The sequence below is a fragment of the Eschrichtius robustus genome, chromosome 5, assembly GCF_028021215.1.
Source record: "Eschrichtius robustus isolate mEscRob2 chromosome 5, mEscRob2.pri, whole genome shotgun sequence".
Taxonomy (NCBI): domain Eukaryota; kingdom Metazoa; phylum Chordata; class Mammalia; order Artiodactyla; family Eschrichtiidae; genus Eschrichtius; species Eschrichtius robustus.
The window spans coordinates 32761278-32776881 of record NC_090828.1 but is presented as its reverse complement, the minus strand read 5'-3'; the positions used below and the strand labels follow the sequence as shown (position 1 = coordinate 32776881).

At 37.3% G+C, this 15604-nt stretch overlaps 1 protein-coding gene across 8 annotated transcripts in view; it reads left to right on the top strand.

Moving 5' to 3' along the window:
- Positions 1 to 15604, top strand: part of ABI2 (abl interactor 2) — a 100284-nt gene that overhangs the window by 22202 nt on the left and 62478 nt on the right. For all 8 annotated transcript variants that reach the window (XM_068544624.1, XM_068544622.1, XM_068544623.1 and 5 more), the window contains exon 2: positions 9061 to 9228. In XM_068544624.1, coding sequence (XP_068400725.1) covers positions 9061 to 9228 — 168 coding nt within the window. The remainder of the gene's footprint in view (positions 1 to 9060; positions 9229 to 15604) is intronic.

Here is a 15604-nt window from a genome sequence, read left to right as displayed (position 1 = left end):
CCAAACTGTCTTCCAAAGTGGCTGTACCATTCTGCATTCCCACCAGCAATGAGTGAGAGTTCTCCTTCCACTTCCTCTCCAGCATTTGGTGTTGTCAGTGTTTTGGATTTTAGCTGTTCTAATAGGTGTGTAGTGGTATCTTGTTGTTTTAGTTTGCAATTCCCTCATGACATATAATGTTGAATCTTTTCATATGCTTATTTGCCATCTGTATATCTTCTTTGGTGAGGTATCTGTTCAGATCTCTTGCCCATTAAAAAATTTGATTGTTTTCTTATTGTTGAATTTTAAAGAGTTCCGTGCGTATTTTGGATGCTGGTTCTTTATCAAATATGTTTTGTAGATATTTTAAACCAGTTTGTGGCTCGTCTTCTCAATATAACTGTCGTTTACAGAGCTGGTTTTAAATTTTCTGTCTTAAATTTGTGTATTTAAATTTACATGTTTGTTACCCTGTTGGGTGTGGGGTTTTGATTTGCTTGTTTATGTTTTGAAGCTTTATTATATTATTTAAAAACTTTTATAATATAGCAGCTTTGGAGATCGTAGTTGTCCTTCCTGACCATTGCTTTATATTTAAGAGATTTTCTACATCTGGAGATCAGATAACATAAAAAGGTCTATCATTTATTGAGCTCTTCTGTTGTGCCAAGTTCTGTGCTAAATTCTTGGCATACATGATCTTGTTTAATCCTCCCGTTTTTCACTTTCTGAGATAAATGTCTTTTTTTTTTTTTTTAGTAAGATAGAATTGAGAATGGTATTTTTTTTTAAAATAAATTTATTTATTTATTTATGGCTGCATTGGGTCTTCGTTGCTGAGTGCGGGCTTTCTCTAGTTGCGGCAAGCGGGGGCTACTCTTTGTTGTGGTGCGCAGGCTTCTCATTGTGGTGGCTTCTCTTGTTGCAGAGCACTGACTCTAGGCATGTGGGCTTCAGTAGTTGTGGCACGTGGGCTCAGTAGTTGTGGCTTGCAGGCTGTAGACCACAGGCTCTGTAGTTGTGGCACATGGGCTTTGTTGCTCCGTGGCATGTGGGATCTTCCCGGACCAGGGCTCGAACCCGTGTCCCCTGCATTGGCAGCCGGATTCTTAACCACTGCACCACCAGGGAAGCCCTGAGATAAATATGTCTTATCTTCATGTTTCTCTTTTGTTTTTTTTTTCCATCTGTCTCTTTTTATATACACAAATCTCTCTGCCCTCTTCATTTTTATGTATTGCCCTGCCTCATACTTCAGAGGTTAAAGCTACTAGACTAAATCTTCATCTTCCCAGATTAAAATCTATAAACCTTTTAACTGCAGCAACTTTCTCCTTTTTCTTTTTAACATCTTTATTGGAATATAATTGCTTTACAATGGTGTGTTAGTTTCTGCTTTATAACAAAGTGAATCAGTTATACATACATATGTTCCCTTTCCTTTTTCTTTTTTCCAAAGACGGCAGTTTCTAAAAGAACTGTCCTCCTCCAATCAAAGACTAGTCACTCCATTTGAGCTCTCCCCTTCTCAAATATTTTGTTCCTTTCCTTAAACCCTTTTGCCTCTTCCACCTTTCCTGTCTCATTAGATTGTTTATCTCAGCATGTAAAACTGCTCTGGTATTTCCCACCTTAAAATAAACCTTTCTTTAACACTATATTCTCTTCTAGCTGGTTCCATTTCTTTAATTTGCTGTATGGCCAAACATTTTACAAAGAGTTGTCCATATGTGCTTTCTTCAATTCTTTTTTCTTTTTAATTTCAAAAAAATATTTTTAATCTGTAGAATGAAAGCTCCCAAACAAGGAAAAGGTACTGGAACGTAAAACACCCAGGATGGACATGCTGGGCCCAAGTGTATAGTGAAGAGAGGACAGTTTCACAAGGTGAATTCCCAGAGAACGTGGGATAAAGAGTGAGGGAGGTGACTCAACTACCGACACCTGTGGGAGCATCAGACTGAAACCCACAAGGCCACCCTCTCCACCCAGGAGAGGCCTGCCACCCACCACCTCCTCCACTCAGTACTCATGCTGGTATGTGCTTAGTCATCTGGCATACAGGAGACACTCAATACAAGTCAGGTGTTGTAGGATTTCAGAGTGAAAGAGAAATCATGAAGCAGTTGTAAATACCAACAGGACCTGTTCAGGTGAGAATTAGAAACAGTTTGCCCTAGGGGCAGCATTTTTTTGTGCCAGAGTCAGCATGGGCCTTATGGGAGTGGGGAGGATGGGCCTCTAAACTATGCCCTTGGAAAGGCTCCAGAAGGATGTCCTCGGGTGGTGAGAGCCGGCATTGGCACTTGAAGGAAGAACGAGATTTGCAGACTGGTGCTCCTTCCAGGCACCTCTTTTTCCTCTGGCCCCCTTCCACGGACCCTGCCCCACAACATATACACATTCAGCTCCTCTTCTTCCCTGGGATCTCCCATTCCCATCACCATGTTCCTCAAGGGCAGGTCCTCCTGCCAGAGCAGGAATTCAGGGCCTCCAGCTAGCTCCAGATACCCATGACCAGATTCTACTGAAGCTCAAGCTGTATTACCCACAACTCCCTGCCATGTGCTCTCTGCTTCACCTGGTTTTTGCTCCTCCCAGGAGACCTGATTCCGTGGTTCCTTGGCTGGGCAAACTGTGTACATCCTGTCTCACCCTAGACATCTATGCATCCAGATCAGACTCATCTTTCTGAGGCAAGCACAAATGATCCCCTTGGGGGAAGATCATCCATATTCCTCTGAGGACAGGAGTCCATGTTGATCTGTCCTCTGGTTTGAGATACTCAAGCTTAGTTCTTCCTCCACCTGATAGTCTGTCCCCTGAGGTGTCACTTGTCAAGGTCATTGATGAGCACCATGTTGGATCCAAGTCTTTGTTCTCATCTTGTTTTTTTGCTCAGCAGCTTTCAACTCAGCTGAAGGAAAACATTCCCCTGAATATCTTCCTCTCTTAAGTCCATGATTACACATTCCCCAGGCTTTCCTTCTATCTCATTGGCTGCTCCTTTGTTCTCCCTTTGCTGGCTTCTCTTTAGGAGAGTCTTTCCTCGAAATGTTGGCATGCCCCAGGGGTGAATTCTCAGATTTGCATTTATACTGCTCAGGTGTCCTCTTCTAGGTTCATGCTGTAAGTACTATCTATACACCAATGACAAGTGTTTATTTCCCACTCTGACCTCTCTCCTGAGCTTCGGACTCCTACATCCAGCTTTCCCCTTGGTAATTCCTGTTGTACATCTAAGTGGCATCTCTAATGAACCACGGCTCTGTGGACCTTAGGGCTGCTTTCCCAGCATCCATCTCAATTCTTAAAATTCATGCTGATCTGATTTCTACACTACTACTCAGCTAAAAATGCTTTTTAAAAATTCATCAAGCAATTCCATATTGCCACAGCTGTTTACTGGATGCTTTTCTGACCTCATCTTTCTTCTTAGTAGCATGACCATGTCGTCCTCTTAAAATAGTCCTTTCTCTTGATTTCTGCAGTCTCCTGGAACGTTCAGTATTACTTTTCCTTTCGTAAGAGTATTTGGCATTCTTGGCGTGTGCTTCTCTTTCTTCGTCTACCAAAGCAAGATAACCACAAAGCAAATTTAAGACGATGCAGGTATGTTCTTTAAAACTTTTTTCTTGTTAATTACTTGGTAAAAATGGTGCTTTGTTTCTGTCATTTTTTCCCCCCTATCATTTGTGTGGCTGAATGTTTTCCCACGTTCATGTTTGTCTTGTGTTCTTTCCTTGGTGAACTGTCCATGTTTATCTAATTGTGCTTTGCTATTTTTCACTATGACTTGTATGACTCATTCTAATTTGAATGCCATACTTTTTTTTGTAGACTGCATTCTCCATCCAGGAGTTTGGAAGCAAATGAATATATTCCCTTTTAGGCATCATAGAAATTAATATTTGAACAATTCTGAAGACATAAGTATATTTCTAATATTTTGTATGGTTTTTTGGCAAAATTCTTCTATTTGTATATAATGATTGGCATATATTTTAGAAGCTATTACTTTAATTTCTGTGAGATTTAGTGATGGAGCCTTTCTTTTCAATTTGGTTTAGTAACAAGATTTTTTGGAATGCAGAATTGAAAGCTCAGTAAATAGGTAATCTAAGAATACTCCCCTCTCCTCAGCCCCATTATTGAGTCAGGTGCTATGACTCTGCCATGACCTTACTAGGTTAATTATATGTGATATTTTAATTTCTTAACAATTTTGTGAGAAAGAAAACGGTTAGTTACTATGCTAATCTTAAATTTCATCACATGTCTCAGTCTTAAAGTAGGGGCAGTAGTGAACTGATGATAATGTTAATAATACCAAACTTACATGTTTTCTAGATTCAAGAATCTTTTTCATGCCTCTGTGCCCTTGTGTAGGCTGTTTGCTCTGCCTGGAATATCTTCTCTTACTCCTGCTTGGCAGGATTAACTCCATTCTGTGAGACTCCACTTGGATGGTCATCTAAGATAGTGTTCCTAGTTGGATGGCATTCATATCCCTGACCATTCTGCATTGACATTTTCTGTTTTATATGCCTTTCTCTGTATTGGACTAAAATCTTCTTGAGTGCAGAGAACGTGTTTGATTTTCATATTCTAGTACATAGTACAATGTCTGTCATGTAATATACATTCAGTCAATAAAGGTTTATTGAAATGAACTGATGAAATGAAATTAATCCTGGCAGGTCTAGAAGAAATTGTTTAATACTTTAGATAAGATAACTGATTGAATGAGAACTTAGTACCTGTACTTTACCTAATGTGGTAATAGTTTATACCCAGAGCAAAGATAATTACATATTTTCCAGGTAGAGTAACAGGCTGGACTAGAGTGGGTGAGAGATTTACTGCTGGAGAAGAGAAAGAAACAGACAGTAGATCTCAAGGGTGTGATCTGTAGAGGAGAATTCTCTCCTGCTTGTCCATACACGTCCTTCTTAAATATTATCATTCTTTTCCTGCCCCCTCCCCATTATCTATATACTTAAATCTCTACCAAATCTGTCATCCTATTAGTAGAAGTGAAAAGGAAAAATAAATAATGGTAGTAACCTAGTGGTAATAATACTACAGTCTTGAGCTGCTCTAGAGGGTGTAAGGTTCTTATTCTTCATATTTCTCAGCACCCATCCTAGAACATCAAATTGAAAAACAAGTTTAACTTTCTTTTTAGGGGTACACAGTAAGGCATGAATACCATGGATGGTGCCAAAGCTTCTGGAGGTCAAAGAAATCTTTCTTATATCACTTCTTCCTCCCCACCCTCACTGCCTATTGGGTGATAGAAGTAACTTTGATTCTCTGGAACATTTTGGTAGATACACTTCAACAGATAATATGTAATGCCTGTGTGTAATGTGATGTGAAGGCATAATACTTACCCTCAAGGTCTTCCCACTAGGGGGCGTGGGAGTTTGGGTCAATGAAACATGCACATATTGGGTTGGCCCAAAAGTTCATTTGGGTTTTTCCATAACATCTTGTGAAAATCCCAAACGAACTTTTTGGCCAGCACGATATTATAAAGTATGTGCTGTAAATCTGAAAACAAAATGCTGTGGGAATTCTCAGTAAGAAATGATCAGTATCACAATCAGGGATGATAAGGTAGGGGATGGGTTGTTGGTGAAGTTGATGGGTTCAGGTGAAGAAAATAGGCAAAGGCACAAAGGTAAGAAACCAAGGTCTGTCTTGTGAACCGTTAAGTCTAATTAAACTGTAATCTAAGGTTCAAGTAGGGTTGAATGGAAGATAAGTTCTAGGCCATATTAAGGAAGACTGTAAATGATAAGTAAAGGAGTTTTTATTTAAGTAGGTAAGATGAAGCTCTGGGGGCTTCAGAACTGATTTAGAAAGATGAATCTGCAAGACCATGTGTAAGATACTACAATCTGACCTAGAAACTGGTATAGTAGTCCTGGCAAGAGATAACGAGGGCCTGAAGTAGAATGTAGGCAGTAGCAGTTGAAAGCAAGGAAATGATGTGTTGGCACAGATAGAATATAAGGATCATGGCAACAGATTAGGTATAGGATACAGAGACTTGGAAAATATCTGAGGTGATGGAGTAATAATGTTATTAACAAAAGTAGGAGGAAGTAGTTTTGGGGAAGGTGGTGAGTTATAGATATACTGATACGGCACATTATACAAGGTGCGGTGCCATGTAAACAGAAATATGGGTTTGGGAGAGATGGAGGTTAAGATGTAAATAGACTTAAAAATTCTGTGCTTGGAAGTGATAGCTAAGGAAGGAATGAAATTTCTTTCTAAGGGTTGCAAGTACAGCAAGAAGAGTAGTCTGAAGACAGAGTCTTTGGGAACATCTCCGTGTAGAGATAAGAAGTCAGTATCATGAGGGAAAGTGAAGAAATAACAAAGTAGGAAGGATTAATCATTGCCTAGGATGGATCTTGGCAATAGGTCACTTTATTCTATGTAAGAATCTTTTCTCATAGGACTATTTGTACTTACCATAGCATACATTATAATATTCCTCTATAAGCCTATGATAATTTTTTCCTTTATCTAAATTTCTTCTTTTTTTCAGGAACTTAATCCCATTTAAGTAGGAATATTAGATAACTGGGTTGAGGTGTCATAGTGCCTTTAATGCATGAACTATAACTGTGATAATTAAACTTGGTTGTAGCAAAAGATAAGAATATAGTCACAGGTGTTTACTTATCAGACGTTGTTTAAGAATTACAAAATAACCTCTATTACAGTGCTGTTCTCTATTTCTTATGTGTAAAATAAGATATTGTAGCTTCTCTATTGTCATTTATAAGGCTTCTAGGTTAAAGTAGCAATTTTGGTATCAGTTTTATCGAAATAGTTTCTGTTTGCATTTATTCAGGTTTTTATTCAGCACTTAACGTTATAGGAAAACAATCTCAAACTTTGAATATGTGCTGCTGAAGCAAGCACAAAACTCTAAAACTTAGAATATCAGCTCTTGTAAAATTAGGTTCTTATAAAACCTTAGTGGAGGGGCTTCCCTGGTGGCGCAGTGGTTGAGAATCTGCTTGCCAATGCAGGGGACACGGGTTCGAGCCCTGGACCGGGAAGATCCCACATGCCGCGGAGCAACTAGGCCCGTGAGCCACAACTACTGAGCCTGCGCGTCTGGAGCCTGTGCTCCGCAACAAGAGAGACCGCGATAGTGAGAGGCCCGCGCACCGCGATGAAGAGTGGCCCCCACTTGCCGCAACTAGAGAAAGCCCTAGTACAGAAACGAAGACTCAACACGGCCAAAATAAATAAATAAATAAATAAATAAATAAATAAATAAAATAATAAATAAAGAATTATTAAAAAAAAAAAAAACCTTAGTGAATGTACGTGGGTTGACTTATCCATACAGCAGATGTGCAGCAGCCTCAACACTTTAAAGCTTCATTTGGCACTTAGAAATAACAAGAAAAATCTCTTGAGCCCAAAATTATTGTTTAAATAAGTGTGCAAATGTAAAATACATTTTAGAAGGATTAAAAATTTGTTTTGGTGCTCTTATTCCTTACAAATATTCCTTGTGAGTACTTGACTAGGACAGAGCACTTAAAGTTTGTTCTTTTGTATTAATGCATGCGTTATGGTTTTAAAATAATGTAGCTTTACTCTTTCTGATAACGCAAGTATTTATGCCCAAGGTAAAAAAAAAATTAGACCATATTAAAAATCATTAAAAGACTCAAATTATATTCCTAACATTCAGAGAAAACTTATGTTAACATTTTGGGCCTTACTTTTTCTGCCTTTTTTCTTGTGCTTACATTTATACACAGGCACCTACAAAATTAGGATGATTGTGTTAAGGTACTTTGTAACCAGCTCTCTTTCAATTAGTTATTTCGTAGATATTTTTCCATATCAGTAATACGTAATAATACCATTTTCATTACTGCATAAAGGTAGTATATGAATGTATTGTTTAATCAGTCTCATGTTTTTTTCTTTTTCACCATTAACTGTCAGTGAACATCCTTGTCTGTGTCTTTTTCTTATTTGACTATTTTTCTAAGGTAAGTTTAGAAGTTTAGAGTCCTAAAGAAGTTTAGAGTCCTAAACGGTGTGGGAGAGGGGAGAGTGGGACATAGTGGGCTTTGAACAGTTAATGACTACTCAAAGAGGTAATGACGTTGTTAGATATAATGATTTATAGTATTAGAAAGTGGTTTTACATTCATTATGTTACTTGATGTTCACAACTGCTTAAAATATGACATGCTGTAATAGTAGAACTGACATTAAGATAAAAGGTTTCTGATTCAGACGCTGTGTACATTCTACTGAACCATAGAGTCTTTCTGTAGAACTAGGGCAAGAAAATGGTGTTCGTCAGCAGTACAGAATATGTAACTTTACAATTGCTTTCCTTTGTGACCTTGGAAATAATCACTTAACCACTTTTTACTGTGTACTCTCCGTTTTTCAAGTAGGGTTTATGATACGTGGCAGTTTATGTTCCATAGGGTTATAATACTTAAGATGCTTGGGAAGGAAGTGTCCGTTTATTACTTTTATTTTAATTTATCATTATTTATCATGATTATTACCATTTTATTTACTTCATCATTTTTATTTATCATTATTTTGTCATTATTACTTTAAACAGACATTTCTTTATAAATGCATTTTACATGTTAGAGTGAAAGGAAAAGAGGAATTCAGGAAAGTAGAAAAATGTATGCCAGAATTTACTCATTCAAATCAATGCTACCTTTCCAAGCAGTGACCTTGAGAAGCTATGTACTGTACTTGCTGTCATTGCTCAAAATATCCATCGGATCTCATTTTTTAAACAACAGCTCATTTTTTAAACAACAGCTTCGGGATTTTATTTGCATCTGTACAAAGGTGTATCTATTCAACGTGAAAATATTAGTGAAGTCAAGTCAATAATTTAGTTGGGTTTACATGAATACTGATAATTAGTTTTCAAAGCATTTTAAACTAGTGTGTGTAGATTCAGCAATATAATGGTTTTGATGAGTATTTTTGAAGATTAGATTGATAGAATGGGTTATCTTTGAGGTAATGATTGTTTGTTTGTTTTTCTAGTCAGCAGATAAGCAGCGAGCCCTGGAAGAAACCAAAGCCTACACCACCCAGTCCTTAGCAAGTGTTGCCTATCTGATAAATACCTTGGCCAACAATGTCCTGCAGATGCTGGATATCCAGGCGTCCCAACTTCGAAGGATGGAGTCTTCAATCAATCATATTTCACAAGTGAGACCACACTATTTTCCTATTTTGCCTATGGGGAACACGTAATAAACACAGGCAATCTGTAACGCTGGCAGCCTTTATTATGTGAGTTAACTCACATGTGTGATTTGGAAAATACAAACTCAGTAGTAGGTTGTTTTTTGTTTCTATCTTTTTGTGTAGTGATTATCTTCTCTGTGATTTTGATAGGGAAGTATACTTTATTTTAATCATCTTTTTTTTAAATTTATTTATTTTTGTCTGCGTTGGGTCTTTGTTGCTGTGCGTGGGCTTTCTCTAGTTGTGGTGAACAGGGGCTACTCTTTGTTGCGGTGTGCGGGCTTCTCATCGCCGTGGCTTCTCTTGTTGCAGAGCACCGGCTCTAGACGCGCAGGCTTCAGTAGTTGTGGCACGCGGGCTCCAGTAGTAGCGGCACGCGGGCTCTACAGCACAGGCTCATTAGTTGTGGTGCACGGGCTTAGTTGCTCCGTGACATGTGGGATTGTCCCGGAACAGGGCTCGAACTCGTGTCCCCTGCATTGGCAGGCGGATTCTTAACCACTGCACCACGAGGGAAGTCCCTAAACATCTTTTTTAAAAAATATTTATTTATTTGGTTGCACCAGGTCTTAGTTGCAGCAGGTGGGCTCCTTAGTTGTGGCATGTGGGCTCCTTAGTTGCAGCAGCAGCCTCCCTAGTTGTGGCACAAGGGCTCCCCAGTTGTGGCATGCAATCTCTTAGTTGCAGCATGCATGTAGGATATAGTTCCCTGACTAGGGATTGAACCTGGGCCCCCTGCATTGGGAGCTTGGATTCCTATCCACTGCACCACCATGGAAGTCCTCGGAAGTCTACTTTAATGGCTTCATTAAAACTCAGTTGTCAAGTTAAAATAATCGGCCTTGAGGTGAAAATTTGCATGGTTTCTTCCAATTTTTACCAAATTTTACACTTAAAATGTGATAGCTTGATGACTTGTTTAAATTCTTTTTTCTGTTACCTCAGTAATGGAAAGATTAAGTGACCTTATAAAATTATCTTTGTATAGAACTTAGAAAAAATTAATGTTTTACTTTCTCCATTGTAAATGTCATAAAGAAAAGAGAAAAAAATAGGAAAAAAACCCTTTCTCCACTACTCAAACTTCTCCTGTTAATATTTTGGTATATTTCCTTTTAATATTTTTTTCTTCTAAATGAATTTTAAAATTTAGCTGGGATTATACTACATATGGAATTTTGAGTTCTGCTCTTTTAACTTACCATTGCAACAAACATCTTCTCGTGATGTTATAAGATCTTCATAAACATTTTCAGTGGCTACATAATGTTGTATATATATATATCACAATTTTCATAACCATTCCTATATTTTGGGACCATTTAAAATATTACTACAATAAAAACCAATTTATAATTGCAAAATACATTTTTTAAAACATTAAAATGAAAATATTTTGATCTGTCAGCTTCTCTTTGAAATCTTTGGAACTTTTCTATTTTAGCTCTCTTGCCATTTGAGTAACTTGGTGGTATTCAATACTATTCTTAGAACTAAATGATTAGAATGCTTCTGGAATAAAAAGAGTTTTAAAATGTGCATATTACCTTTCTTCGTATATCTTAAAAGTTCAGGACTCCTCTAAAATTGACTAATCCATCAATTTTTCAAAGTCTTAGGTTTAATTTATATAATTAAATATAGTCCACATAACCGAATCAATTATGTAAGGTCTACCTTATATTTCTTCTTTTTTTTTTTTAACATCTTTGTTGGAGTATAATTGCTTTACAGTGGTGTGTTAGTTCCTGCTGTATAACAAAGTGAATCAGCTATACGTATACATATATCCCCATATCCCCTCCCTCTTGCCTCTCCCTCCCACCCTCCTTATCCCACCTCTCTAGTTGGACGCAGAGCACCGAGTTGATCTCCCTGTGCTATGCAGCTGCTTCCCACTAGCTATCTATTTTACATTTGGTAGTGTATATATGCCCGTGCCACTCTCTCACTTCATCCCAGCTTACCCTTCCCCCTCCCCGTGTCCTCAAGTCCATTCTCTACATCTGCGTCTTTATTCCTGTCCTGCCCCTAGGTTCTTCAGAACCAATTTTTTTTTTTTTTAAGATTTCATATATATGTGTTGGCATACAGTATTTGTTTTTCTCTGTCTGACTTACTTCACTCTGTATGACAGACTCTAGGTCCATCCACCTCACTACAAATAACTCAGTTTCGTTTCTTTTTATGGCTGAGTAATATTCCATTGTATATATGTGCCACATCTTCTTTATCCTTTCAGCTGTTGATGCACACTTAGGTTGCTTCCTTGTCCTGGCTATTGTAAATAGAGCTGCAGTGAACATTGTGGTACATGCCTCTTTTTGAATTATGGTTTTCTCAGGGTATATGTCCAGTAGTAGGATTGCTGGGTCATATGGTAGTTCCATTTTTAGTTTTTAAAGGAATTTCCATACTGTTCTCCATAGTGGCTGTATCAATTTACATTCCCACCAACAGTGCAAGAGGGTTCCCTTTTTTCTACACCCTCTCCAACATTTATTATTTGTGGATTTTTTGATGATGGCCATTCTGACCGGTGTGAGGTGATACCTCATTGTAGTTTTGATTTGCATTTCTCTAATGATTAGTGATGTTGAACATCCTTTCATGTGTTTCTTGGCAATCTGTATATCTTCTTTGGAGAAATGTCTGTTTAGGTCTGCCCATTTTTGGATTGAATTGTTTTGTTTTTTTGATATTGAGCTGCACAAGCTGCTTGTATATTTTGGAGATTAATCCTTTGTCAGTTGCTTTGTTTGCAAATATTTTCTCCCATTCTGAGGGTTATCCTTTCATCTTGTTTATGGTTACCTTTGCAGTGCAAAAGCTTTTAAGTTTCATTAGGTCTCATTTGTTTATTTTTGCTTTTATTTCCATTTCTCTAGGAGGTGGGTCAAAGAGGATCTTGCTATGATTTATGTCATAGAGTGTTTTGCCTATGTGTTCCTCTAAGAGTTTGATAGTGTCTGGCGTTACATTTAGGTCCTTAATCCATTTTGAGTTTATTTTTGTGTATGGTGTTAGGAAGTGTTTAATTTCATTCTTTTACATGTAGCTGTCTAGTTTTCACAGCACCACTTATTGAAGAGGCTGCCTTTTCTCCATTGTATATTCTTGCCTCCTTTATCAAAGATAAGGTGACCATACATGAGTGGTTTTATATCTGGGCTTTCTCTCCTGTTCCATTGATCTCTATTTCTGTTTTTGTGCCCGTACCATACTGTCTTGATTACTGTAGCTTTGTAGTATAGTCTAAAATCAGGGAACCTGATTCCTCCAGCTCCATTTTTCTTTCTCAAGATTGCTTTGGCTATTCAGAGTCTTTTATGTTTCCATACAAACTGTGAACTTTTTTGTTCTAGTTCTGTGAAAAATGCCATTGGTAATTTGATAAGGATTGCATTGAATTTGTAGATTACTTTGGGTAGTATAGTCATTTTCAAAATGTTGATTCTTCCAGTCCAAGAACATGGTATATCTCTCCATCTGTTTGTATCATCTTTAATTTCTTTCATCAGTGTCTTATAGTTTTCTGCATACAAGTCTTTTGTCTCCTTAGGTAGGTTTATTCCTAGGTATTTTATTCTTTTTGTTGCGGTGGTAAATGGGAGTGTTTCCTTAATTTCTCTTTCAGATTTTTCATCATTAGTGTATAGGAATGCAAGAGATTTCTGTGCATTAATTTTGTATCCTGCAACTTTACCAAATTCATTGATTAGCTCTAGTAGTTTTCTTGTAGCATCTTTAGGATTCTCTATGTGTAGTGTCATGTCATCTGCAAACAGTGACAGTTTTACTTCTTTCTTTCCAATTTGGATTCCTTTTATTTCTTTTTCTTCTGTGATTGCTGTGGCTATAACTTCCAAACTATGTTGAATAATAGTGGTGAGAGTGGGCATCCTTGTCTTCTTCCTGATCTTAGTGGAAATGGTTTCAGTTTTTCACCATTGAGAACAATGTTGGCTGTGAGTTTGTCATATATGGCCTTTATTATGTTGAGGTAAGTTCCCTCTGTGCCCACTTTCTGAAGGGTTTTTATCATAAATGGCTGTTGAATTTTGTCCAAAGCTTTTTCTGCATCTATTGAGATGATCATATGGTTTTTCTCCTTCAATTTGTTAATATGGTGTATCACATTGATTGATTTGCGTATATTGAAGAATCCTTCCATTCCAGGGATAAACCCCACTTGATCATGGTGTATGATCCTTTTAATGTGCTGTTGGATTCTGTTTGCTAGTATTTGGTTGAGGATTTTTACATCTGTGTTCATCAGTGATATTGGCCTGCAGCTTTCTCTTTTTGTGACATCTTTGTCTGGTTTTGGTGTCACGGTGATGGTGGCCTCATAGAGTGAGTTTGGGAGTGTTCCTCCCTCTGCTATATTTTGGAAGAGTTTGAGAAGCATAAGTGTTAGCTCTTCTCTAAATGTTTGATAGAATTCTCCTGTGAAACCATCTGGTCCCGTACTTTTGTTTGTTGGAAGATTTTTAATCACAGTGTCAATTTCATTGCGTGTGATTGGTCTGTTTGTATTTTCTTTATTTTCCTGGTTCAGTCTTGGAAGGTTGTGCTTTTCTAAGAGTTTGTCCATTTCCTCCAGGTTGTCCATTTTATTGGCATATAGTTGCTTGTAGTAATCTCTCATGATCCTTTGTCTTTCTGCATTGTCAGTTGTTACTTCTTCTTTTTCATTTCTAATTCTGTTCGTTTGAGTCTTCTCCCTTTTTTTCTTGATGAGTCTGGGTAATGGTTTATCAATTTTGTTTATCTTCTCAAAGAACCAGTGTTTAGATTTATTGATCTTTGTTATTGTTTCTTTCATTTCTTTTTCATTTATTTCTGATCTGATCTTTATGATTTCTTTCCTTTTGCTAACTTTGGGGTTTTTTTGTTCTTCTTTCTGTAATTGCATTAGGTGTAAGGTTAGGTTGTTTATTTGAGATGTTTCTTGTTTCTTGAGGTAGGACTGTATTGCTATAAACTTCCATTTTAGAACTGCTTTTGCTGCATTCCATAGGTTTTGGGTCATCGTGTTTTCATTGCCATTTGTTTCTAGGTATTTTTTGATTTCCTCTTTGATTTCTTGAGTGATCTCTTGGTTATTTAGTAACGTATTGTTTAGCCTCCATGTGTTTGTGTTATTTACGTTTTTTTCCCTGTAATTCATTTCTAATCTCATAGTGTTGTGGTCCAAAAAGATGCTTGATATGATTTTAATTTTCTTAAATTTACTGAGGCTTGATTTGTGACCCAAGATGTGATGTATCCTGGAGAATGTTCCGTGTGCACTTGAGAAGAAAGTGTAATCTGCTGTTTCTGGATGGAATGTCCTATAAATATCAATTCAATCTATCTGGTCTATTGTGTCATTTAAAGCTTGTGTTTCCTTATTTATTTTCATTTTGGATGATCTGTCCATTGGTGTAAGTGAGGTGTTAAAGTCCACCACTATTAATGTGTTACTGTAGATTTCCTGTTTTATAGCTGTTAGCAGTTGCCTTATGTATTGAGGTGCTCCTATGTTGGGTGCATATATATTTATAATTGTTATATCTTCTTCTTGGATTGATCCCTTGATCATTATGTAGTGTCCTTCCTTGTCTCTTGTAACATTCTTTATTTTACAGTCTATTTTATCTGATATGAGTATTGCTACTTCAGCTTTCTTTTGATTTCTATTTGCATGGAATATCTTTTTCCATCCCCTCACTTTCAGTCTGTATGTGTCCCTAAGTCTGAAGTGGGTTTCTTGTAGACAGCATATAGATGGGTCTTGTTTTTGAATCCGTTCAGCAAGCCTGTGTCTTTTGGTTGGAGCATTTAATCCATTCACGTTTATGGTAATTATTGATATGTATGTTCCTATGACCATTTTCTTAATTGTTTTGGGTTTGTTTTTGTAGGTCCTTTTCTTCTCTTGTGTTTCCCACTTAGAGAAGTTCCTTTAGCATTTGTTGTAGAGCTGGTTTGGTGGTGCTGAATTCTCTTAGCTTTTGCTTGTTTGTAAAGGTTTTAATTTCTCTGTTGAATCTGAATGAGATCCTTGCTGGGTAGAGTAATCTTGGTTGTAGTTTTTTCCCTTTCATTACTTTAAATATGTCCTGCCACACGCTTCTGGCTTGCAGAGCTTCTGCTGAAAGATCAGCTGTTAACCTTATGGGGATTCCTTTGTATGTTATTTGTTGCTTTTCCCTTGCTGCTTTTAATATTTTTTCTTTGTATTTAATTTTTGATAGTTTGGTTAATATGTATCTTGGTGTGTTTCTTCTTGGATTTATCCTGTATGGGACTCTCTGCACTTCCTAGACTTGATTGACTATTTCCTTTCCCG